The 25,443-nt window shown below is 45.3% G+C and overlaps 1 protein-coding gene across 8 annotated transcripts in view; it reads left to right on the top strand.

The window, feature by feature from the left end:
• Window positions 1-25,443, top strand: part of SRGAP2 (SLIT-ROBO Rho GTPase activating protein 2) — a 254,834-nt gene that overhangs the window by 197,604 nt on the left and 31,787 nt on the right. For all 8 annotated transcript variants that reach the window (XR_003514847.1, XM_027564312.1, XM_027564314.1 and 5 more), the window contains exons 11-14: window positions 9,230-9,314; window positions 12,035-12,062; window positions 13,740-13,764; window positions 19,318-19,378. Coding sequence is in view for 7 of the 8 variants with exons in the window: in XM_027564312.1 (XP_027420113.1) it covers window positions 9,230-9,314; window positions 12,035-12,062; window positions 13,740-13,764; window positions 19,318-19,378 (199 nt within the window). In the remaining variant the exon portion in view is untranslated. The remainder of the gene's footprint in view (window positions 1-9,229; window positions 9,315-12,034; window positions 12,063-13,739; window positions 13,765-19,317; window positions 19,379-25,443) is intronic.

Genomic DNA, 25,443 nt, shown 5'->3' on the forward strand with positions numbered 1-25,443 from the left:
TCCATTAGGAACACTATTGATTTGCTATCTTTTTTAAAAAAGAAATCTGTTTTTTCAAGTAGTTAAACTAAGAGTTCTTCAAAAATTTTTTTAAGTCCTAGAGAAGACTGTTGAAAGGGTGTGATTTAACAGTACTGTTTTTTTTAAATAACTTTTTTTTCTTGTTATACAAAATAAAACATGCTTATTATATAAACTCTAGAAGTAAGAAAGAAGAAACTAAAAATCATCCATAATCCCAAATATCTACAGGTAATAGTGTTAGAATATATTCTCTTTCAGGCTTTTTTCTATGCATGCACATGGATATGAACATATATTTATAATTTTATTATAAAAATGGCATACTGCTGTGCATATTGTTTTATAATCTGCTGTTTTCACTTAGATGATTAATTTAAGTGAAAGCCATGTAATTATAACATGCTTTAAATATATTTATGAGTAAAATGCTAAAATCAATACAAAGAAAGAATAGAATGATATTTTGGCTCAATCATTCATTTTTGTAAAATATATAGCATATTGCCTATTTGTAGTAAGTACTCAAAAATGCTGAAAATTTATTATCCCTATCATCACTGTAATTTATTCATTGAAAATTATTAAATTATTCACTGATCATTTATTAAGGATCTACTCTGACACTGTGCTATATAAGCTGGGAATGCTAAGAATATCAAACGAAGAGAATGGTGGAATTAGGCCTATGAAGGGAGAACTTCTTTTTTACTGCATATATTTCTAAAGAATTACAATAGGTTAATTTTGATAATTTAAAAAATAAATGTAAAAAATATTAAGTGCATACACGCACACATGTATGAATGGCAACCGTGATGAGTGGAGTTGGGGAAACATCACACAAAAGTGACTGTGTGCTGATAAGGCAGAGAATCAAGAAGAGAAAAGAATTCTCTGAGACCAGAGCAGCATATGCAAAAGCGTAAAGGCATGAAAAATCTGGGACAGACTTGGGAGAACCTTCTTGTCTGTAGTGAGGGCTGTGTACCTCCCCAAGCTTCTTTATCTCTGGAGGTTGTTAAATATTCGAGAGGCTTTAAATAATAGGATTCTCTGACTGTTCTGTCTGGACTGCTTAGATATAACACTACTTACATGACCCAATCTTGTTACATTGCAGAAGATTTCCATTTTTTGATTAAATGAGAATTTTGAACATAAAAATCTGTATTGAAGACTTCAGAAATTACTTCTGAGCTTTAAGGGACACTACATTTGTATTTAGAATTGACCTTTAGTAAGAGCAGGAATGACCATATTCAAACCTGCGATCTCCCAAATCCTGCCCACCCTTTCACCTCTGTCTGAATGCACTGATGTCCACTAACTCATTTCCTGTCTTTTGTGACCATAATGCTACTTATCAAAATTGTGTGTAAATTTCCTTGGCTAACAGAAAGCTTTTTTGTCTGAGCTTGTCTAGTAACAGATTTGTAAAAGAGTTCACCATTTTTGTGATTGGTGTTTGGAATGCGTCAGATAATTCAGTTCATGTTAAAAGGACTTTGAGGGGGTGGGTGGCAAAGAAAAGGTGGTGTGTGAATGTTCGCCAGGATGTCTGCCTGTGCTTGCCAACCCCACAAAGCCAAGACAACTGCAGGTGTCCTTCCCTTAGTCTTTGCCTTTACAAACATTTACCCTTCTGTTTCCTGTGTTTCCTGGTGCCCTTCAAAGACCTCGGAGTATCTCCTCCTGGGGTTCCCTTCTTTTGGAAAGTTGGAAAGAGGTCTCTGGTCATGGCTTTGATTCCTGGTAGTGTGCCTAGTGACCCAGAGGGCTGCTAGGAATACTTCTGAGCACTCTTGGCTCTCGTCAGATTGATCTGCCCAGATGACAGCGATTGGAAACTTGAAGCATGATCTATAAAGGTCGGTCATTTGCAAGAGTACCAGGAAAATAATCATGAAATTTTAAAGCTTGAAGTGTTTTTTTTAAATCATCTAGCCAAATCTTTTCATTTGAAAGATTTTTTTTTTCAAGAACTAACAAACAACAAAAATTCAAAAAGGATGGGTAGCTTGTCCAGAGTCTTTAGCAAGAGCTGAAGCCAGAACTCTGGTGTACTGGTCTCCTGGTGTCAAGACACGAGCTTTTTCTCTTTGCCCTGATGAAGCAGCTGAGGTCAGGGGAAGGCTCGGGAACTGCTCAGCTTTCTGCTCTTTTGCTCTAAGTGAGAAGACAGAGGTTTTCTGATCTCCTTGGCTTTGCATCACTTATCTTCTGTAACACGCAATCCTGCACTGTCTGCCTTTTTTCCCATTGCCTATTTTATTGTAACTATTAAAGATTTTTTTAAAAGATGCAAAGATTTCAAAAAAGCAAGGAAGTCAAGCCTCTACCTGTTCCTAACCTGCACTTCCTGCCAGTGACTGACACCGGTTTCTTCTGTGTCCTTCCACAGGTGTTCTGTATGGACACAACCACTGATGTAACCTTTAACATAATATTATTACATTAGAAATATGAGGAAATAAAATAAATAGAAATACAAATGGAAGTGTATCATCAACACTGTTCTTCACTTTGCTGTTTTTACTTAACTTATTTGGGATATTATCTTCAATTTGTTCCAAAAAGATCTAACTCTTTTTTTTAATGGCTGAGCAGAATTTCATTTGTACAGACAGATGTTACATCGTTCATTTAACCAGTTCTCTTCTCATAGGCTGTTGTTGCTGTTGTTGTTGTTGTTCAGTCAGTAAGTTGTGTCTGACTATTTGCGACCCCATGACTGCAGCATGCCAAGCTCCCCTGTCCTTCACTATCTCCCAGAGTTTGCTCAGATTCATGTCCCTTGGGTCAGTGATGCTGTCTAACCATCTCATCCTCTGCTGCCCCCTTCTCCTCCTGCCTTCAGTCTTTCCCAGCATCAGGGTCTTTTCCAAAGAATCAGCTCTTTGCATCAGGTGGCCAAAGTGTTGGAGCTTCAGCTTCAGTATCAGTCCTTTCAATGAATATTCAGAGTTGATTTCCTTTAGGATTGACAGGTTTGATCTCCTTGCAGTCCCAGGGACTTTCAAAGAGTCTTCTCCAGCACCACAGTTCAAAAGCATCAATTCTTCAGTGCTCAGCCATCTTTATGGTCCAATTCTCACGTCTATACATGACTACTGGAAAAGCCGTAGCTTTGACTTTATGGACCTTTGTCTACAAAGTGATATCTCAGCTTTGAATGCTGTCTAGGTTTGTCATAGCTTTTCTTCCAAAAAGCAAATGTCTTTTAATTTCATGGCCGCAGTCACCATCCGCAATGATTTTGGAGCCCCCAAAAATAAAATCTGTCACTGCTTCTACTTTTCCCCCTTCTATTTGCCATGAAATGATGGGACCAGATACTATGATCTTAGTTTTTTGAATGTTGAGTTTTAAGCCAGCTTTACTCCCCTCTTTGACTATCATCAGGAGGCTCTTTTGTTCCTCTTCGCTTTCTGCCACTAGCATATCTGAGATTGTTGATATTTCTCTCAGCAAGCTTGATTCCAATTTGTGATTCATCCAGACTGGTATTCCGCATGGTATACTCTGCACATAAGTTAAATATGCAGGGTGACAATATACAGCCTTGTCACATTCCTTTCCCAATTTTGAACTAGTCTGTTGTTCCATGTCCAGTTCTAACTGTTGCTTCTTGACCGGCATCCGATTTGACAGGTAAGGTGGTCTGGTATTCCCATCTCTTTAAGAATTTTTCAGTTTGTTGTGATCCACACAAAGGCTTTAGCCTAGTCAATGAAGCAGGAATAGATGTTTTTCTGGAATTCCCTTGCTTCCTCTATGATCCAATGGATGTTGGCAATTTGAACTCCGGTTCCTCTGCCTTTTCTAAATCCCGATTATACATTTGGAATTTCTCAGTTCACAAACTGCTGAAGTCTAGCTTAAAGGATTTTGAGCATAACCTTACTAACATGTGAATGAGCGCAATTGTGCAGTAGTATGAACATTCTTTGGCATTGCCCTTCTTTAGGATTGGAATGAAAACTGACCTTTTCTAGTTCTTTGGCCACTGCTGAGTTTTCCAAATTTGCTGACATATTAAGTGCAGCACTTTAACAGTATCATCTTTTAAGATTTTAAAAGCTCCACTAGCTTTGTTTGTTGTAATACTTCCTAAGGCCCATCTGACTTCACACTCCAGGATGTCTGTCTCTAGGTGAGTGACCACACCATCATAGTTATTCAGGTCATTAAGACTTTTTTTGTATAGCTCTTCTGTGTATTCTTCCCACCTCTTCTTAATCTCTTCTGCTTCTGTTAGGTCCTTACGATTTCTGTCCTTTTTCATGCCCATCCTTGCATGAAATGTTCACTCCATATCTCTAATTTTATGAAGAGATCTCTAGTCTGCTCACTAACCAGCTGTTGCTGCTGCTGCTAAGTCGCTTCAGTCGTGTCTGACTCTCTGCGACCCCACAGATGGCAGCCCACCAGGCTCCCCCGTCCCTGGGATTCTCCAGGCAAGAACACTGGAGTGGGTTATCATTTCCTTCTCCAATGCATGAAAGTGAAAAGTGAAAGTGAAGTCGCTCAGTCATGTCGGACCCTCAGCGACCCCATGGACTGCAGCCTTCCAGGCTCCTCCATCCATGGGATTTTCCAGGCAAGAGTACTGGAGTGGGGTGCCATTGCCTTCTCCGCACTAACCAGCTAAGTACTGTCAAACCCTACAGGTATTTCCTTGTGTGAGGATTGGAGTATGGGATTCTTGAATGGGGGATGAAATGGGGATGAATTGTTTATAAAATAAGCAAAGCTAGGTTGCGTGAATTTGGGGGAACAGATTTGGGTAAGGTAAGAAGTTGTAGAGGATCCTGTTCCTTGGCCATTGAACAGACAGCGCTCTGAGACTGCTAGACTTGATGTGGTCCAAGATCTTTTTTCTCTTGGTATTCTCCAAGAATAAACAGATAGGTGATAAATGTGTACTAAGTGGGTATAAATGAATGACTGCCCCTGCCATGCAATTCAGGTGGGGAGATGGCTTGCTCTATTATGTATTCTGTCTGACAGCTGTCTCCTGCTTTAAAAATTGACGGGTAGGAGGGGAAATGTCAGTGTGCTTGGCTGGTGGGGAAGAAGGCCCCGTAAGGACATCTGTGTGTATCTGTGCACTGCACGGGGCTAACTAGGCACTGCTCACTCCTCCCAGCCACCCCTTTCTCATCATGGTGGAGACTTGTGACCTTGGGTTCACAGATTAAATTTAATGGGTAGGCAAGGTCCATGTGTTGTATAGCACCATGGTAAGAATGTATTTAAAGGGAGGAGACATTTTAAAATTAAATTTGAAAACCATTCTTGTGCCTCCTTTTTTTCTTTTTAAAGGATGGAAACCTGCTTTGAGTTTGTTTTGTTTTTGTTTTTGGTGGCACCACGTGGCTTGAGGATCTCACCTCCCCAACCAGAGATTGAACCCCCTTGGCAGTGAAAGTCCTAACCACTGGACCACCAGGGAATTGCCAAGCTTTCTTAAGTATTAGCATAGAGCAAAGAAATTGAGGGAAGGGCTGTTTTTTAGTTAGTTGACCAAGTGATTCTGTATAAGGAACACTTTTGAGTATCTACTGGTTGGCATCACAGTCATGTTTGTTATCTTTATTTCATCTTGAACACCCTTGTGAAAAAAGATATTATCCCCATTTTTCAGTTGGGGAAACTTAAGTTCTGGGAGTTAAGTGACTTGCCCAAGGTCAGAAGAGTAACAAGTGGTAGGACTCAAATATACCAACTTAGCCTTCTTCATCTTACTACAGTTAAAATGTCTGTAAGGGATGGTGGGCTCAGAAAGAAAAAGTATCATACTAATCCTTTTCAGTGAATAAAACTCATCACTGACTGTTAATACTAAATTAAGAATTATTAAGAAAGAAATTAATGAGATCATAAAAACTGAATTGAAGGTTCACAATGGCAAAAACCAAAATCATCCAATAGACTCCTGCTTCCCTTTCTCCTTTTGGACGAAATTCTCAGTTTTGGTAATATTGAGGGTTAAATGATGGGAGTGGGGCGGGTGGGAGCAGCTCACGGGGTGTGGCAGTCAGGCTGTGTTTTAGGAATTTGACTTCATTTTGGTGATCTGGAATTGACCGTGATCCTTTTCTTTCTTCTCCACTGAGGAAAGGTCCAGGTGATCACTCTACCTTTAGAGGTTTGGAGAGAGGAGCAGGGTAGAGGAAGTGGAATGAAAGAAAATTAATTACCTAATATTGGGACATGGTTTAGATAAGGAAAATGACTCTCATTGCCCAAGGAAGGATTTTGAAATTACCCGTGAACAGTTCTTTTGGCCCCTGGTCTCCAGAAATCATTGAAAAGCCACCTTTCTGCCTCGTCCTCAGCTGTGTGTCAGGACAGCAGCACCGGATGCAGCTAAGCAAGCTCCTCCAGGAAAGTCCGGTTACTCTCGCAGCTGACCTCTTGTAGAGATGAGCGCATTATGGATGGGACAGGAAAGTGATAAATGATATGCCTGCAAATAGGATGCTTTTACCTCCGCATCCCCAGCTTGCCCAGATGGAAAACTTCCTACCACTGTTTCCACTATTAGGGATGTAGGTCATACCTTGACACAGCTTTTGATCCTTCAGGATTTAGTGGAACCCGAAAAGGTAATTCATCATACCTCTTTATCAGATTGTTATTTATTTTAATGGTTCACTGAGTGAGAGCCAGAGTTAAGCAGCGAACTGTGAACATGAATGAAAAAAATGATTTCTGATATCACAAGTATACGCATGAGTGACAGGAAGGAGTTTGCATCTCCTTTCAGAATTTGGGCTGTTTTCTGAGCACTCTGGTCTCATTTTAAGGGTTACCATGGGCGAATTTTCCCTCATTAGGAAGCCTTTAGAGTCTCCTTGGGATGAACTTCCAAAGGGGGGCCTTTGGTGGTTCAGGTATTCACAGTGGATGTTTCCTGAAGGTGTTTCACCTCTGAGCCCTGAAGTACTGTTCCGGGCTTCGCAGTTGGCATTGGTTGGGGATTAGGGTGTCATGCCGGGAAGACTGACAGCAGGTGAGCTGGCAGCTGGAGCAGATGGGATGAGGAAGGTGACAACAGAGCCTGTTTTTAAGCAGAAGTTCTTGTGCGGAAGCACAAGGGAGCAGAGGGAACGGGTCGTGAGGAAAGCCGCAGAAATGACGTGGCGTAGGGCTTGTTTTTTGTTTGTCTTCTATTTAATTCAGAGAGTAGGGGCATACTTGAAGGCATGGTTTGTCACTGCTGAGGAAGGTTCTAGCCAGAGGGAAGTGAGACTGTTCATTTATTTACTAATTTTCAAGGATTTGTTGAGTGTCTGCTGTCCGCTGGGCACAGTGCTAAGTATCAGGGACACGAAGAATAATGAATGCCATGGTCTCCAGCCACAGAGAGGGGACCATCTGGAGGGAAAGAGACAGGAGCGACAAAGCCTCCATGACAGGGCTGGGTGAGAAGTGCTGTCAGAGACTTGCCAACGTCTACGCAGGAGCAGCTGGGTGAACGTGGGCGGGTGAAGATGAGCACCCCAGAGAAAGCTGCATTTTTCTGTGTTTTTATAAGGGGGAGAGAGAAATGTGCACTCAGTTAAAAGTTCACACTGCACAGAAAGGTAAAGAGATGAAAAGTAACTCATAGTTTTTGCACCTTTTCTTTCTACTTTCACCCCAAAGGCTTGATCTATACTTTTTGGTTCGTACATTAAAAAAAAGGCAGAACAATTATCATTTTAAGTGTTATATCCACTTACCTCTTCAACTACTTTATGGATCACCAGTGATTCACAGATCACACACTCGGGGAGACACTGCAGTTTTGCCTGAGTTTAGAGGTGGGCAGATGACCTCGACCCAGCAGATGAACCATTGCAGCAGAAGACATCCAAGGCAAACTGAGATGCCCGTGAACAGCAGTGGGGTGGGGTGGGAAAGACACCGTGATGAGAGTCCAGAGGCTTGGGATCTGGGCTTGGCACAACCACTTACGGGCTTGCAGCCGTCAGCAGCACCCCTGTCTGTCCTCATCTGCAGTAAGGAAACAATGATGTCATCCCTGTGGGCTGTATGCAGTTATCCTGGAAGTCAAATGCATGCTAAAGTACTCTAAAAACTGGTTTTATTCTGCTTCTCTCCTTCTGCTCTGCACCATAGCAGATCAAGCACTTTTTCATAACGGTTAAAAGCACACATTGGGGACTTCCCTGTCAGTCCAGCGGTTACGACTCTGAACTTCCATTACAGTAGGTGTAGGTTCGATCCCTGGTCCAGGAATGAAGATCCCACATGCCGCGCAGCGTGGCCAAAAAATAAATTAAAAAATAAAAGCACATATTGTATTGCCTAACTCCGTATATGGAGACTAGCTCCACCACTCACTAATTGTTTGACCTAAAGCCACTTACTGAATCTCCCCAAATCTCAGCATCCTCATCCGTAAAATGGGGATAATGGTTATCATGGTTCATAGGGTTGTTTGGAAGATTGGCTGAATTGTCCAGGGAAATACAGTCTCTCACTGAGCAGACAAGGGTTGAGAGAAGTCAGTCACAAAGTGCAGTGCAGCAGTCATATTTCGACTGTTAGAGCAGATGGGATCGCATTTCCATAAACCTCATCTGTGTTTGGAACCTCCAGTGTGTGTTATGCAAGTGGGGTGTGGCAGCCCCTCCTTCTGTGTGCTCAGAAAACCCAAGCTTTCTTCAGAGACTCCGTGCAGAATAGAGGAGCAGGCCGATTAAAATACAGCTCAGATAGAGATGCTCTGAGTGCTGGGCTGGGCTGAGCCTTGACACTGCTGCTGGTGTGAAGGAATGCACCCTGGGAGGGGCCTGGAGGGGAGGGTGTCAGGAGAGGGGACAAGCTGACCAGCCGCAGGTGTGTGTCCTCTCCACAGGAAGGCGGGGCTCCGTGAGTCCCTCCACCCTCAGCTCTTCAGTGGAGCTGAAAAAGATGGATGCGGGGCTCGGACTCAAGGAGACAGTTTCTTTCAGTGGCCGACGTGGAGCTCCTAGGAAGACATAAAGCAGGACACTAATCCACCAGGAAAATCAGCAGCTGCTCAGATGCTCACGGCCTTTAAAAAAAATAAAAAAGGAACCCAGTGGAAATTGGGTCAGAAACCAAAAGCCCTCTTAGAAAGGGAATTGTACAGCTGAGCGTCTGTGATTTTTTTTTTTTCCTCCCCTTCTGGAGTCTGAATGTTCTCTGTCCTCCTCTTGCCTTACAGAAAATGAAGGAATACCTGGAGGGCAGGAACCTCATCACCAAGCTACAAGCCAAGCACGACCTTCTCCAGAAAACCCTGGGAGAGAGTGAGTGTGGGCTCTGCGGGAGACTTGGCAGCAAGGGGCAGGCCGGGTCCTGGCCCTAGTGCTGAGCACCTGCCCCCCTCCTTAGCAGAGTGGCCCCGATCTGGTTATGTGAACGCATTGCTTTTCCTCGCCTGTTCGATGTGGAAGCACACGCCCCAGATGACTGCCTGAGTAATGGGGCAAGGCCCGTGCTTAATGAAGCACCAGTGTGCATCAGCTATTCGTTTCAATGGAGCGTGCCTGCGCTCCGCCCCCTCCTGTGCCTCCTCTGCTGCTACCTAGGCCAAGTAGCTGATGGGTCCTTTCCTCTCCAGGCCCTTTGGTCAAACTGTCGGCTTCTCTGTGGCAGGACGGAGGCTGGATCTAGAGGGTGGGGAGCTGTGAGGTGAGCTACACAGCTGCTCTGAGCGGAGGAGAGGCATCCCAAGGGTGGGGTGCTGGGCAGACTGCAGTTGTCAGTAGCGTCAGGGTGGGCAGTGCTTCTCTCTTGCTTTGAAGGGTCCTGGGGCTCAGAAGCAGCCCTCTCCTTGCTTTAGCCAGGTGGAGGCTCTGGTGCTGAGCGGACTGTCTGGTCTCATAAGATGATTTTAATCAGACCCTGGAAAGTAGCAAGGCAGAGGGCTGGACTGGCACTCTGGACTTTATCCTCAGCTGTCAAACAGAAGGCAGAAGTTGAAAGAGAAGCTTCCCTGGGATTTTTGGCACCCTGCCCAGCTCTCCTGCCCAGCTCTCAGCACCCTCTGATTAATGGGATTCCCAGGTCAGGGATGCCTCTGAATGCCCTGCCCACTCCTCCTTGCCCCACTGATCTCCTCACTTAAAGATGGGGGCCGGGACAGGTAGTACCAGCAGTGAAAGGCAAAAGCTGCGTTCTCACAGAGGTCGGATGTTCTCAAATCAATTCTTGAGCTCTCCTCAGACTGAGTGCAGAATCTAGACAAGTATACCGTGCTCATTGGCTCAAAGGCCCCAGGAATCAGAGCCCCACTTTCCATTCCAGAGCCTCCTAACCCACCCTTCTTATCCTGTTCTCCTGCCCTGAACGATTTCCCCTGGTGATTAATTCTTTTATCTCTAATGTCTTTGATCTTGTGATTTTTAATGCATTTTCTTTTATGTGATGAAAGCCTGTTAAGTAACTTCTGTTTTCTTCTCCCCACAACCCCCCACCCCCCACCCCACATACACACCCAAGGGACTCAGGCTGAACAGGTCTAAACTTTGCTTATAGAAAGTCTTTACTCTTGGGTTAGCAGGTTGCTCTGTGGGGAATCAGAGGAAAGAATGCCCAGAACTATTTGAAACAAATTACAACTGTGATTTCTTTTTGCCAAGATAGTCTAAGCATGACCCATACGTGAGATGGGGAACAAGCCTCAGAGTGTGAGAGAGACTGTGTGTATGTGTGTGTATGAGAGAGAGAATGGGTTTGCAACACACGTGCATATTACCAAATGTGCTACTACAGGGAGCGAAGGCTGGCGACCATTCATTAGTGCTGCACATTGCCTTCATCGAGAGATGACAAGTTCTGGCAATAAGGAAAAAAATAGATCTTCCTGTGTGCAAGTCATCATGTCCCTGCCTTCTGTATGCATTTGTCATCAAAACGCAAGAGCCCCTTGTACTTGCGACAGAGGGATAATTGATGTGTATGAATATTCCAGAATGGAAATGGGACAGATGTTGGAAATAATGGCTTGGAATAATATTTTTGCAGATGAAAGCTGAGCCTTTAGTAAGAGAGACTGTTGGGGTGGGGGAGGGTGTTGTTCTAGATGAGCTGAACTGTAACCAACAGTTAGCAACCTTTAAAGCCAAGATAGAGCCCTGCCCTCCCCCGCCCTTGCAGTTGCCTTTCCAGGAACACGGGAGCTGATCTGTCCTCCAGCTCAGTTCTTGCTTACACTTTGCCTGGTGTATCTAATACAGTCTCATACAGACCAAGCTCCGTTAACTGTGGACCCAAAAAAAGCAACACAGATTACATAATGGCCCAAGTTTTTAAAAGCATGAGAATACTTCAGATGAATGTTAAGATCTTCAATCTCCTTTTTTAAGGCTGGCTGTGATCCTTTCAATTTAGTAGTAGGGCCCGCTGTTGGATCGAGAGCCCCAGTCTAATAGCAGTATCAGCATTTTAAATCTCATGCAGCCCAACCTGCTGGCACTGAGGGTTTAGTATCTAAAAGGAGAGCTTCCACATATGGAGCATATTCTCCCCAAATAACTATTCCTTCCTTCTTTGCCTTCCACCCTCCACCCTCAAGCACACGTGTGTGTGTGTGTATGTGTGTGTGTGTGTTCATATATTGAAGGGCAAGCAAGCTTGTCCCTCCCTCCCCACCATATACACACCAGTACACAGAGAAGAAAAGTTAAATTTCATCTCTGGGAAGGTTTCTAATAATTTGTTCTCTGAGGTATGACCTGCCTTACTATTTTCCCTTGTGTCCACCCATTTTCCCGCTGGGAAGCAGACTCGGCAAGCCCAGCGTTTCAGGACACCAGCAGCCCTGGGCTGGGAACAAGCAGCAGGAACAGCACTTGCCCAGAAAGAGGCCCTGGGTGCTGGCTTCTTTTTCGCCTGGAAGTCTAGTCACAGCGTGAGGCTAGAGGCTCCCTGGGGAGACGGACAGACACTGTCATTCCTGGGAGCAGCTCTCCCCTTTCACCTCATTTGCTTCAACACGTGCTTTTTGCCTTTGTCTTTCCAACAGGTCAGCGGACAGACTGCAGTCTGGCCAGGTAGGTGTGGCCTGGGACAGCCCTGGGTGGGGATGGAGAGAGACCCTTCCTGGGAGGGTAAGGAGCCAAGGAGCTGAGCTAGGGGCATTGGATGGCCTAGGAGTGGCCTAGGGCTAGGGTGGCTTCTATCCCTTTGCCTTGCTGACCCCATCTGGCCTCAAATGGAAATGAGGTTTGCTGAGCAGAACTGAGTGAAGTGAATTACCATTTGCTGAAATACTCCCAGTGACCTGAAATGGTCAATGCTGGAGGACCCTGGAAACCTCACCTGAGTGTCTAGACTTCACCATGTGGGTTTTGGGAAGTCTCTGACCCAGGGAAGGAAGATCAGAAGATAGCCTTTGACCTGAGAATTTTTTTATACATGGAAAAGATGACAGTCTCTAATAGTGAGTGTCGCTGGATAATGAAATATTACATTGCATTGCTCGCCAACAGCATTGGTACAAATCCTCGCCTGATGTACAAGTATGCAGCCCTCCCAGTCTTTCCCCACCTTCCCCGCCCTCCCCACCCCAGCCAAATATTTTCCCTCTCAGTCATGGAGCTGCTATGAGAAAACGCATGAGTTGGCAGATAGCAAGGCTTTCATTCAGCCAGTGGTTCTCAGATGCCTACAAATGTGCCGATTTAATGGGGGAAAGAGCTTTCATGAGCTGGACTCCTTAGAGACCCCAGGTTAGCCCATTATATATAACCACTTATATCTGCCAGCACGTACAATAATCATGAGGTCGTTAACAATTACAGGCTCATTATTCAAAAATGCCTTCATTTGCCTTTCGTCATTTTGTCATTGTGGATTACAATAAAGATCCCACTAATATACTGGTCTTGTTGACTGGAGGGAGTCAGGATAATGGGATTCTGTCTTCTTGGTGATAGATCTTAGTCTGAGTTCACCTGAAGTTCCATATCTGTGGAAGGCTCTATAGGAGTGAAAAGAGCTGAGCTGAATTTCCTTATGCTGGGTTTATTCACTGTGTGACCTTGGGCTGTTCTCTTCCCCTCTCTGAACTCCAGCTCCTCATCTATAAGACAAGAGAGAGCATTCACCTAGATCAGGAAGCTCTAGGATTCCAGAGAGTTCCTTAAGAGCAGCCTAGTGGAAGGGGCAGACGGTGCCCAGCAGCCCAGCTCTGGTCCCTACCTCCTGCCTTTGCTCAGAGAGATAGAGCTGCTCTCCTTGCTTGGGAGGTTGCTGTCTGAATCAGATTCCCTTGGAGGAAAGGCTTCCAAGGCTAAACACGGCCTGAAAAGCATTGACCTATGGAATCACCAAGATTCCTTCCAGTCTGGACCCTCTACCCTCTAAATTCCAGGAAAATCACTCCCTAACTTTTCCCTAAGGATTTTCAAAAGAAAGAAAACCATAGCTTCCTTTGGTGTTTATTAGTGTCTCCTTGCACACAGAGGTCTTCTGTTGTCTAACCCATACATATTTTACTGCGAATTGAGCCAGTTCTTTCCGAGTCTTCTTTTGAATGGTGGCAGACATTAAAAGCAGAGACCTCTAAGCTTTTGTGAAAAGCACTTGATTGGGCTTTATTTGAAAGCTAACTTATCAAGTCTCTTAGCCAGTTCTGGACCTGAGCTGATTAATGTGACTTATTTCATTAGCCACCTCACAGATTGTTTTTAATCCCGTTTTCTCTTTTTCCTCCCCATTGACCACAGGCGTAGCTCAACTGTGAGGAAACAGGTAAGGATCCTGCAAGAGCCAGGTGTGTCTGGTAAAAATGGTGACATCCCAGATATTTATGGAGCTCCACGGTGGATAGGGAAGACACTTTCCTGACTTCATGCTAGCGTTTGGACTGTACAGTTTAGTCATAATGCATGCATGCTAAGTTGCTTCAGTCGTGTCCGACTCTTTGCGACTGTATGGACTGTAGCCCACCAGGCTCCTCTCTCCATTGAATTCTCCAGGCATGAGTACTGGAGTGGGTTGCCATTTCCTTCTTTGGGGGATCTTCCTGACCCAGGGATTGAACCCACGTCTCTTATGTCTCCTACATTGGTAGGCCTGTTCTTTACCACTAGCGCCACCTGGGAAGCCCCTTAGACATAGTCTGTTTAATGTTGCGGCAACTTCATTGACTTAGTAGGGCAGGGATGGGTGTCTTTCTGACCTGGTTCTCTCCTCTCTGGCCATTTACTCTCTCTTATATACTAGAGATCTGGTTTGACTGTGGCAGATTGGGCCAGAACTGTCTTTGAAGTGGTGCCCCTTCTCTAGGAGACCACGAAAGGGGGAGGGGGTGGAGAGAGCTCAGAAATGTCTTTGTGTCTACTCAAGGGAAAGCTGATCCAGGCTTTAAAAATCATTTTGGGTAATTCGCAGTGGCTGTAGCCACAGGGAGATAATGGAATGTAGCGGTCTCTGTGGCCATGGCAGCCCCCGCAGGATCTTCAGCCGATCTCACTGCTTCAGCTGGCTGGGCGGTCCAGCTGGGGAAGTTGATAACACAGCTGCACTTGCCTGTGCTTTGTGGGCACGGTTTTTTCCCCTTCTCTATTTTGTATCTCCTTTTAATGAGAACACCATCAGATGCAATTACACATTTTTTAAATTATAAAAATGTCAGTGCAATTCTCTTTCCTCTTGTTCCTCTATTTATTTCTTCTCCCCCTTTCTTTCATCATTTCATTTAAAACTAGAGAGGAATGAAGTGCCTCCCAGAGACCATTTATTACATTTAAAATTAATAGGTGGATATCTTAAAGAGGGAGCAAGCCCTGCCCATCCCCCCCCCCCGCCCCCCCGCCTGCTGCCCCCTTCTTCAAAAGTAAGAACAGGATTGAACTTGAAGTTTGTTCCTTTCATTTCCTGGACTGAAACTGAGCCTCCTGTGAGGAGGTGGAGCCTGGGTGGGAGGAGTGCCGGCGGCCACACTTTGGCGGTATGCATCCCTGGTTGGACTGTGATCAGGGAGGAGTGGCGCCCATCTGGTTTTCACCCTACTGTGCCTGGCACGCTTACCTGGTGCTAGACTCGTGTCAGAACTCGGTTCCAAGGTGCACCCAAAACCCCAGTCAAGTACAGACCTTGTTTCATTCACTTTTTTCCCAGCAGGTCAAATCTAATGGTGGGTCAGTGTTTTTCTAAAATACTCAGGAAGGTAAATAGTAAGTAACTTGGAAGAGACATAATCTTATATAAGTAACCAGGAAATATAATTTGTTTGGTCGTTGATGGCAAATTGGCCAAAGAAGAAGAATCCAGTAGCTTTTGTTTTTGAGGGTCCCCAATGGGTTCCAGTCGTTTTTGACTCCACCAAAAGTCCACCATCTGACTTTTCTTTAAAAAAAAAGAATCCTCAACTGCTTTTTTCTAAGCTGTCCATCCTCCCATCAAGCCCAGAATTTTCTCTCTCCTGTTGCTTCCATATCTTCTTTCCCGGCCCATCTCTCTGTTTCTCGAGCTGTGGGCATTGCCCCATGGTTTGGCCCTCCTTTGACTTCCCTCCATACTCTGCCTTGTCACTTGCGTTGTCTTAGGTGAATCTGCCTCTCTCCTTCCCAGAGCGTCCACTTGTCTGGTATTGCTGTGGTTCAGAGTCTTTGTATCCAACTCCTAACTAATAGGCAGGACATTGGTGCTCAGGAATTGAGTTGGCCCCCCTACCCTCAGTGTCTGTCTCCTCAGCTTCCCAGCCACATCTTCGGTTCCTTAGCGCCTCTCCTTACTTCTCTCCTTCTCTTACGGGGGACCCTCCATTCCTCACAATCCCTGAAGCCCCACATGTGAACGCTGATGTCTCTTTTTTCCTTATTACTGACATCTAATCAAGTGTTTTCTCCCGTGGTGAAAGTGGAAATCTGACAAGTGTATCAAAGATCAGTACCTGGAGAAATCCACGCGCGAGGAGTTATGCCAAACGGTGGCACATTTAGACAATTTCTGGCCACCTTCTTGATTGTTTTCCCCTGCAAATCACCGGGCCCCTGCTTTACCATCTTTCCCAAGTTGTGTTTGCTACATTTCTCCCTCCACTTTTGGTTTAAAGTTCCTTTCTTCTGATTGAATGGAGATTTGACCCAGTTATCCTTCAAGACCCCTTCCAATCCTGGGCTTATATGACCAAAAAGACTATAATCAGAAGAATTAAACTGACATGGATTCTAACACTGGAGGAGGGAAGCAGAGAGGAAGAAAGGGAGAGACAGGCACTGAACAGGAACACACAGAGACCCTGCGCAGTCAGCTGTGTGCAGCATGATCGATGGCCAAGTGAGAGTCCTCACCAGGCATGTCCTGGGGAAGTGAATTCACTCAGACTTCAGAAATATTACAAGAAGAGAGTCTGAAGCCTTCATGAGTTTGTCCAGTATTTGTTTTCACTGGACTCTTAGGCTCCACTGGAGCAGTGGGGACTGGGGAAAATATGCCTCCGCAGTAGGACAGGCCCCCTCTGGTGCACTTTTGTCTGCAAGAGGTTATTATCCTCTGAACTGCTTCTGATGTACCACTGGTAGCCACGGACACGCAGCTTAATATCTTTGGTGCTCTGCTTTCTGCAACCCTGCGTGCTTCCCTTTAACTACCATTGATGTCCCTTCTCCCACAAGTCTAGGCAGGATTGTGCACTCACACAACTCTCTGAAGCCCAGAACCTGTGCTGCCTGACCTCCCTCCCTCAGGATCTTTATTATGTTTAAACTTAAGGCCAGAAAAACTTTACATACGGTCACATCGTTGTCCTCATCACCACTGCTACTATTGGTAAATGACAAGTATAATAATGTTTGTAAACATAGAAAAGACCTCCAAAAAATGGGGTTTGGGAGCTTTTTATAGTGGAACCCATTTTCTTCATGTATGGAAAAGCCGATGAAAATTCTTCCTCTGAGATCACCCTAGGCTGACTGATATAATTAGTGATGGCGACAAGAAGGCAGACCCTGGCTACTGAAGCTGGAAGGCTGGAGGAAGCAGGCGGGTCTGGGGTCGTGAGATGAGCATTTGGGTCGCTGAGACCTTCCTGACTCCAGCTGCACCTTGCCTCACTCCACTCCCTGTGACAGCATCATGGGTTCCCAGCACACTTGGGAGCAGGCTCTTCTGTCAGCCTGGCTTCTTCATGAGAGCCAGTTGCTTCCCTGATTGCAGCCAAACTCCTGGCTACAGTAGAAAATTCAGAGCCAGGAGAGGGGTACAAACAAACCTGTTAAATGGACAGAAGTCACAGGACCCACCCCAATGGAGAACTTAGTCTCTGTCCTGAACATCTGAAGCCCTTTCTGTTGTGTTGTTTAGTCCTTCATTCGTGTCTGATTCTTTCGACCTCATGGACTGTAGCCCGCCAGGCTCCTCTGTCCATGGGATTTCCCAGGCAAGAACACTGGAGTGGGTGCCGTGTCCTCCTCCAGTGGATCGTCCCGACCAGGGATCGAACCCAGGTCTCCTGCAGGGGAATGCTTTACCACTGAGCCACCAGGGAGGCCCCAAACCCTTTCTAGCTAGGTTTAAAGTCATTCTGCCTGATCCCTTTCTTCCTTAGAGCTGAGTTATTAATGCATTTAGCGGCATTAGAAAACCCTACAGATTTTCTGTAATAGTTGGTATTCACACCCGGCTATGTTTGCCAAGCTCCTGTGATGCAGTATGGGTGGTAGTCAGATGTTTGGTCTCAGAGGGAGACTGCCCGGATTCGAATCCTGGCATCTGTACTTACCAGCTATGTCCATAAGCAGCTATTTCACCTTGCTAAGCCTTCATTTCCTCATTTGTCAAATGAGGATAGTATTAATACATGCCCAGTAGGGTTGCTACCAGGAACAGCCCATCTAAACCACTTAGTACATCACCCAACACCTCTGTAAATTCTTTTGTAAATGCAAAGCACTATGTTTATATACCAATAGGAAATATTACTCTCCTCACCACCAACCCCTCCCCAGTTGGTAGATATCAAGTTAAGGCCCAGAGAAGTTAAATATATGGCAGGGTTGTCCAGCATAATGGCAGAGCAAAGATGGATATCTGGGAGGCCTTAGTTTAGTACCAGTTAGTCTCTACTGTGTCCAAGAGTTGGTTTTTTCTCTCTTGCCTTTTATACCAAACAAATCCCCATCCTGATGCTCCTGCGGATTCATCCTGCTACCTTCCACTGATATTAATTGAACACCTGCTATGTGAAAGCATCCTAGCCAGCACTGGCCACCAACAATTGACATAGGGGCTGCCCTGTGGAGCTCGAACTGTAATGGTGACAAAATGCAAACAAATATTTATACCCACACAGTTAAGTCATAATCAGGGTGTGAAGGCCAAATACAGGTACTGAGAGTACCGAGTAACAGGTACTGAGACCCCATAGAGAGGGGCTTTGATCTCGTATGGGGAGTCTAAAAAAGCACTCCTAAGGAGGTAATACTTTCCCTGAGACCCTGTGGGTGGGGGTCCAAGGTGAGGAGAGCTTCCAGCAGCAGGAATGACTCCCTCAAATCTATGAGCAAAGGAGGACTTACTGAGGAGCAGAAGAGGGGCCAGTGTGGCCGAAACAGAGTTGGGGGAGGAGCAGAAGGAGGCAAACCTGGGTAAGATGCGACCCTGGACACACAAGGCTGCGTACAGAAAATAACGAGAGGTCTTTGAAAGAGTTTAGCCTGGAGAGTAACTGATGAAATGTGCACTTTTAAAGCACCTGCAATACGGGAGACCCAGGTTCGATCCCTGGGTCGGGAAGATCCACTGGAGGAGGGCACGGCAACCCACTCCAGGATTCTTGCCCGGGAAATCCCACGGACAGAGGAGCCTGGTGGGCTACAAACCATGGGGTCGCAAAGAGTCGGCCACGACTGAGCCGCTAAGCACACAGCACTTTTAAAGATCACTAACCACGTATAAGGGAAGAAGCACTGATTGGTAGTAGACAGGGGTAGGAATGGTCATACTGGTGGGCTGGGCTGGGCTGGTGGCAGTAGAGATGGAAGGAAATAATAGACTTAAGGGACATTTAGGAGGTAGGATATATGTATCTATTGATTGATTGTATGGCCAGGGGCGGGGAGCTGGTTGGGAATAAAAGATGACTAGTTCCATACGGGACGTGCTGAATGCAAGACTTCTGTGTGAGGCATTCCAAGCGGGTGGTTGTGTGTGTGCTCTGGGGCTCCGAGCACAGGCTGGATGCTTCTTGTGGTCAGGCCTCTCATCCAGCTGAGACAAGCTCCACACTGTTTTGGTCCTTTTTCTCTGACCCTGGGCTATCTCTGAAGATTCTAATGCTGTGTTTCTCTGGCTTTTCAGGATTCCAGCCAGGCAATTCCTCTCGTGGTAGAAAGCTGTATCCGGTTTATCAGCAGACATGGTAAGCAGGATTACAGCCTTGTCATATTTGTGCAAAGTTGGGAAGAACTTCCAGGAATTCTTTGCAGAGTGAGAACAGAGAATGACTTCCCATCCTGACATTCTCAGAAAAGGAATAAAATCTTATTTGTTCACATAATGTTTGCTACCTCAGAATGGCCACACCCAAACACTGAGCGAAATGTATCTTATGTTTTTAACCCCCAGGTGCCTTAGCTACTAACACACTCCCTTTTCCAGCTTGAGAGTGAGTTTTAAGTTACAGCTATCATGTGGGTAAATCTAGCTGGCCCGAAGTGGTCATGTTCGTTTCGCCATCACTCACCGTCTTTGCCTGTGTTCTTATCTCCCCTGCACTGCCTGGACCATTATGTCACATTGGCTTTCTGCAGCAGACTGCTTTGAAAACAAGCTCCTTTTATACTATTGCATTGACTTGTGGTAATATTCAGTTTTTGTTCTGGTTTGGTCTTACTGGTTACGACATCTCCAGAGCTCAGTGAGTCGCTGCCCCTAAAGTTGTAGCCAACATTTAGAGTCTGCAGGGGCTGGCTCCTTCTCAGCCTAAGTCAGATCACACCGTCTTCTGCTTGGACGAAGCTGAGTCTCATAAACTCCATTCCTCACCAGCTCCTAGGCTGGTTGGACAGGATTTAGGGAAAGAAATGAATTACCAGAGAACCAGTCTTCCAAGTGTAAGAGTGTTTAGAAAGCACAGATATCTGAGCAAGCGCCATGAAGGTTTCTAGGAACTGGCTATCAGAAGTTGTTTTCAGATGCTCTGCTGACTAGTTATACGAACACTAACAGAATGACCTTCTTGGAGCTAAGGAAGTATGTAGATGATCACTTCTCTTGATTCAGAAGCAACCATTCTCTCTCCCTTCCTCCCCTTCCTCTTTCCCAATGAACTGGGACCTTGCCTGGGTTTGTTTTTAGAGTAGTAATTATTTTAGCATGCTTATGACTTATCCTATTCTAATCAGCTACAGTTTTTTCATCATATCTCCATTCACTAGAAGTACTCTTGCCTGGAAAATCCCGTGGACGGAGGAGCCTGGTGGGCTGCAGTCCATAGGGTCACGAAGAGTCGGACATGACTGAGCGACTTCACTTTTCACTTTCATGCATTGGAGAAGGAACTGGCAACCCATTCCAGTGTTCTTGCCTGGAGAACCCCAGGGACGGGGGAGCCTGGTGGGCTACCATCTATGGGGTCGCACAGAGTCGGACATGACTGAAGCAACTTAGCAGCAGCAGCAACACCGTTATATAGAGCTATTGAACAATCAGCAACTATTTATCAAGCCAGTTTTATAATTAAGTGTTGAGTGTCTCATGTAATTTATCGAATACTGTACTGAAAGTGAAGAACAGAATGGCTGTCTGGGTGCAGGGTGACTGTAAGTGTACTGGTTGTTTACGCTTGTGTTCGCATGGCTGGAAGCTGAGGCCCATGACTGCTGCCCAGCATCATGACAGAGTCCTGCACCACGTATGAGTAGCCAAGAAAAGCTCAGTCAATTTTCTACTGAGTGTGTATCACTTTTATACCATCAGAAAGTCAGAAAGTCGTGAGTCAAACCATTGTATGTCAAGGACAATCTGTATACTTATTGACTGCTCATTGTATACCAAAAAAAGATCCTGTCCTCATGAGCCTTATATATGTCAGATGTTGGTGAGGGTCATGAAGAAAAGTAAAACAAGGGGAGGAGGTGGAGGATGGAGCGGGGATACTGTTCTAGGCGGGTTGTTCAGGGAAACCCGTAGGTCACCTAGAGTGACACGTGAGCAGCCCTGAAGGAAGTGAGGGAGGGGCTGCGCGGGTATCTGGGGAGAAGGAACACCAAAGGAAGAGGTCCTTGGCACACACAAGCAAGCACGCAGGATGCCAGTGAGGCTGGGGCAGTGAGTGGAGAGGAGAGTGGCAGGAGATGAAGCCAGAGCCCAGACTCTTAGGGTTTCAGCAGCTAAGGTAGCTGTCTGGGTTTTGTTCTAAGTGAGCTGGGAAGCTGTTGAAGAATTAGGAACAGGGAATGATCTTTCTGAAGGGTCACAGGCTGCTGTGTAGAGCTAAGACTATAGGAAGAAACAGGAGGCTGCTGCAGCAGGGAAGACATGGCGGTCACCCGCCCCGGGCGTCAGCTGTGGAGTTGTTGACAAGTGATGGGTTCTGGGTGCCATGGCTTGACTGTCCCTGCCCCCATACAGGCACAGTCCATGTGGAGGCCAAAACTTAGCACATTTCTGTGGTGAAGCTCTGGAGAACCAGGCCTGCTCCCATGCTGCTGATGGGAATGAGAACTGGTACGACCCTTCTGAAGGGGGGACTCGGCAGCATCAAACAAAACGACTTGTGTGCTGGTTTTCTGAACCAACAGCCCTTCTAGGAATTTAGCATGAAGATACACCTCCAAAATACAGAAATACATGTGCACAAGGTGATTTATTGCAGTATCGTTTGTAATTGCAAAATATTAGAAACAACCTAAATACCATACTGGATGAATAAAGAATAAACTATGGTATATCTGATAGACAGAATGCCTGAAGAACTGTGGACGGAGGTTCGTGACATTGTACAGGAGGCAGGGATCAAGACCATCCCCGAGAAAAAGAAATGCAAAAAGGCAAAATGGTTGTCTGATGAGGCCTTACAAATAGCTGAGAAAAGAAGAGAAGTTAAAGGCAAAGGAGAAAAGGAAAGATAAACCCATCTGAATGCAGAGTTCCAAAGAACAGCAAGGAGAGATAAGAAGGCCTTCCTCAGCAATCAATGCAAAGAAATAGAGGAAAACAATAGAATGGGAAAGACTAGAGATCTCTTCAAGAAAATTAGAGATACCAAGGGAATTTTTCATGCAAAGATGAGCACAATAAAGGACAGAAATGGTATGGACCTAACAGAAGCAGATGATATTAAGAAGAGAATACACAGAAGAACTGTAAAAAAAAGATCTTCATGACCTAGATAACCACGATGGTGTGATCATTCACCTAGAGCCAGACATCCTGGAATGTGAAGTTAAGTGGTCCTTAGGAAGCATCATTACAAACAAAGCTAGTGGAGGTGATGGAATTCCAGTTGAGCTATTTCAAATCCTAAAAGATGATGCTGTGAAAGTGCTGAACTCAATATGCCAGCAAATCTGGAAATTCAGCAGTGGCCACAGGACTGGAAAAGGTCAGTTTTCACTCCAATCCCAAAGAAAGGCAATGCCAAAGAATGCTCAAACTACCGCACAATTGCACTCATCTCAGATGCTAGCAAAATAATGCTCAAAATTCTCCAAGCCAGGCTTCAACAGTACATGAACCATGAATTCCAATGTTCAAGCTGGATTTAGAAAAGGAAAAGGAACCAGACCACCTGACCTGCCTCCTGAGAAATCTGTATGCAGGTCAAGAAACAACAGTTAGAACTGCACATGGAACAACAGACTGGTTCCAATAGGAAAAGGAGTACGTCAAGGCTGTATATTGTCACCCTGCTTATTTAACTTATATGCAAAGTACATCTTGAGAAATGCTGGGCTGGATGAAGCACAAGCTGGAATCAAGATTGCCAGGAGAAACATCAACAACCTCAGATATGCAGATGACACCACCCTTATGGCAGAAAGTGAAGAACTAAAGATTCTCTTGATGAAAGTGAAAGAGGAGAGTAAAAAAGTTGGCTTAAAGCTCAACATTCAGAAAACCAAGATCATGGCATCTGGTCTCATCACTTCATGGCAAATAGATAGGGAAACAATGGAAATAGTGAGAGACTTTATTTTCTTGGCTCCAAAATCACTGCAGATGGTGACTGTAGCCATGAAATTAAAAGATGAATGCTCCTTGGAAGAAAAGCTCTGACCAACCTAGACAGCATATTGAAAAGCAGAGACATTACTTTACCAACAAAGGTCCACCTAGTCAAAGCTATGGTTTTTACAGTAGTCATATATGGATGTGAGAGTTGGACTACAAAGAAAGCTGAGTGCCAAAGAATTGATGCTTTTGGTGGTGTTGGACAAGACTCTTGAGAGTCCCTTGGACTGCAAGGAAATCCAACCAGTCCATCCTAAAGGAAATCAGTCCTGAATATTCATTGGAAGGACTGATATTGAAGCTGAAACTCCAATACTTTGGCCACCTGATGTGAAGAACCAACTCATTGGAAAAGACCTGATGCTGGGAAAGATGGAAGGTGGGAGGAGGAGGGGACAACAGAGGATGAGATGGTTGGATGGCATCACCGACGTGATGGACGTGAGTTTGAGTAGGCTCCATGAACTGGCGATGGACAGGGAGGCCTGGCATGCTGCAGTCCATGGGGCCACAAAGAGCTGGACACGACTGAGTGACTGAACTGAACTGATGGTATATCCACACAGTGGGAAACTGTGCAGCTACAAAAATAATAACAACAATGAGGAAGAGTTCCGTGAAATGACCTGGAGAGCTTGCCAGGATATGTTGTCAAGTCAAAAAAAGCAAAGTGCAGAAGAGAGTCTCTTGCATGTTGCCTTTCAGGTGAGGAAGAGGAGGGCGTAAGAATATAACGTGTCTTCTCACTTCCGCAAGAAGACATACAGGAAGGATGAATCCAAAAACTAATATTTAACTGATCATCTGCACAGATGGGTGGAAAAGGGTGAGAATGGGACATGGGGTTGAAGTGACATTTCTCTGACTGTTGCTTTTTGTGCAGTTTTGACTTTTAGAACTACATGGGTGTTTTCCATACTCAAAAGATAAACAAATATATAAAGCAAGGATGTGGGTAAAACCCCAAATGGAATCCAAACAGTAACAAATAAACCTAACTGTGTTGCAAATGAATAACACTGAGGAGATGAGGAAGAAAATAATCTAAGTATCTTTGAAAAGCAGTATTTTGATAACAAGAACTGTAAACAAATAATGCAGAGTAGTTGGTAATCTTTTTTGTCACAGGGTAGTGAGCTAGAACTAGCAATTCTGAAGCCATTTTATAAGATGGAACAAGTGCCCTGGTGGTCCAGTGACGGGGCCTCCACGCCTCCACTCGAGGGGCACAGGTTCAGCCCCTGGTTGAGAAACTAAAATCCCAAAAGCCTTGCGGTGTAGCCAAAAAATAACTGTTGTTCAGAAAATTGAATCATTTCCCCCTAAATAGGGATTTATGGTATTACTGAACTCCCTAAACATGATGCGTAATATTTGTACATGTACATTTAATGGGGATAAGGTCCATAACTTTTGTTAGCCCCCAAAACATCTGTGGTCTACCAGTTGCCAAAATTTGCACATCCTTACTATCTTCATGTTCCCTGGGAGGTGCTAGTCAGCTTCCCTGGTGGGTCAGTGATAAAGAATCTGCCTGCCAATGCAGGAGACATGGGTTCAGTGCCTGGATCAGGAAGATCCCCTGGAGGAGGGCATGGCAACCCGCTCCCGTATTCTTGCCTGGAGAATCCCATGGGCAGAGGAGCCTGGCAGGCCATGGTCCATGGGGTCGGAAAAGGGTCGGAACAACTTAGTGACTAAACAACATCAACTATATTCTGCGAGCATGCATGCTAAGTTGCTTCAGTCGTGCCAACTCTTTGCAACCCTATGGACCATAGCCCGCCAGGTTCCCCTGTCCATGGGATTCTCCAGGCAAGAATACAGGAGTAGGTTGTCATGCCCTCCTCCAGGGGATCTTCCCGGCCCAGGTATGGAACCTGCGTCTCTTATGTCTCCTGCGGTTGCCAGGTGGGTTCTTTACCACTAGTGCCACCAGGGAAGGCCACGTTCGTTCTAGTCCCCATTATATAGATGGGAAAACTGAGGCTTGCCTGTAAGTGGTAGGTCGGGGTGATCCAGGAAGACTTAAAAGAAAGGAAGGGATGTGAGGAACAATTGAGACTCACTCAGGATGGGAAAACCCCACCATTTTCATGAGGAAGGGAGCAGAGTCACGTGAGCAGAAGCTGGTGTAGCAATCATTTCGAGACTTCTCTAGGAGAGCAACTCTTGGCGACAGCTAGATCCAGCTGAAAATGGAAGGTGTTGTGCTGTTTTCAAATAACTTACCCAGGTCTGACTGGCTTT

This window comes from Bos indicus x Bos taurus, chromosome 16 (assembly GCF_003369695.1).
Source record: "Bos indicus x Bos taurus breed Angus x Brahman F1 hybrid chromosome 16, Bos_hybrid_MaternalHap_v2.0, whole genome shotgun sequence".
NCBI lineage: Eukaryota > Metazoa > Chordata > Mammalia > Artiodactyla > Bovidae > Bos > Bos indicus x Bos taurus.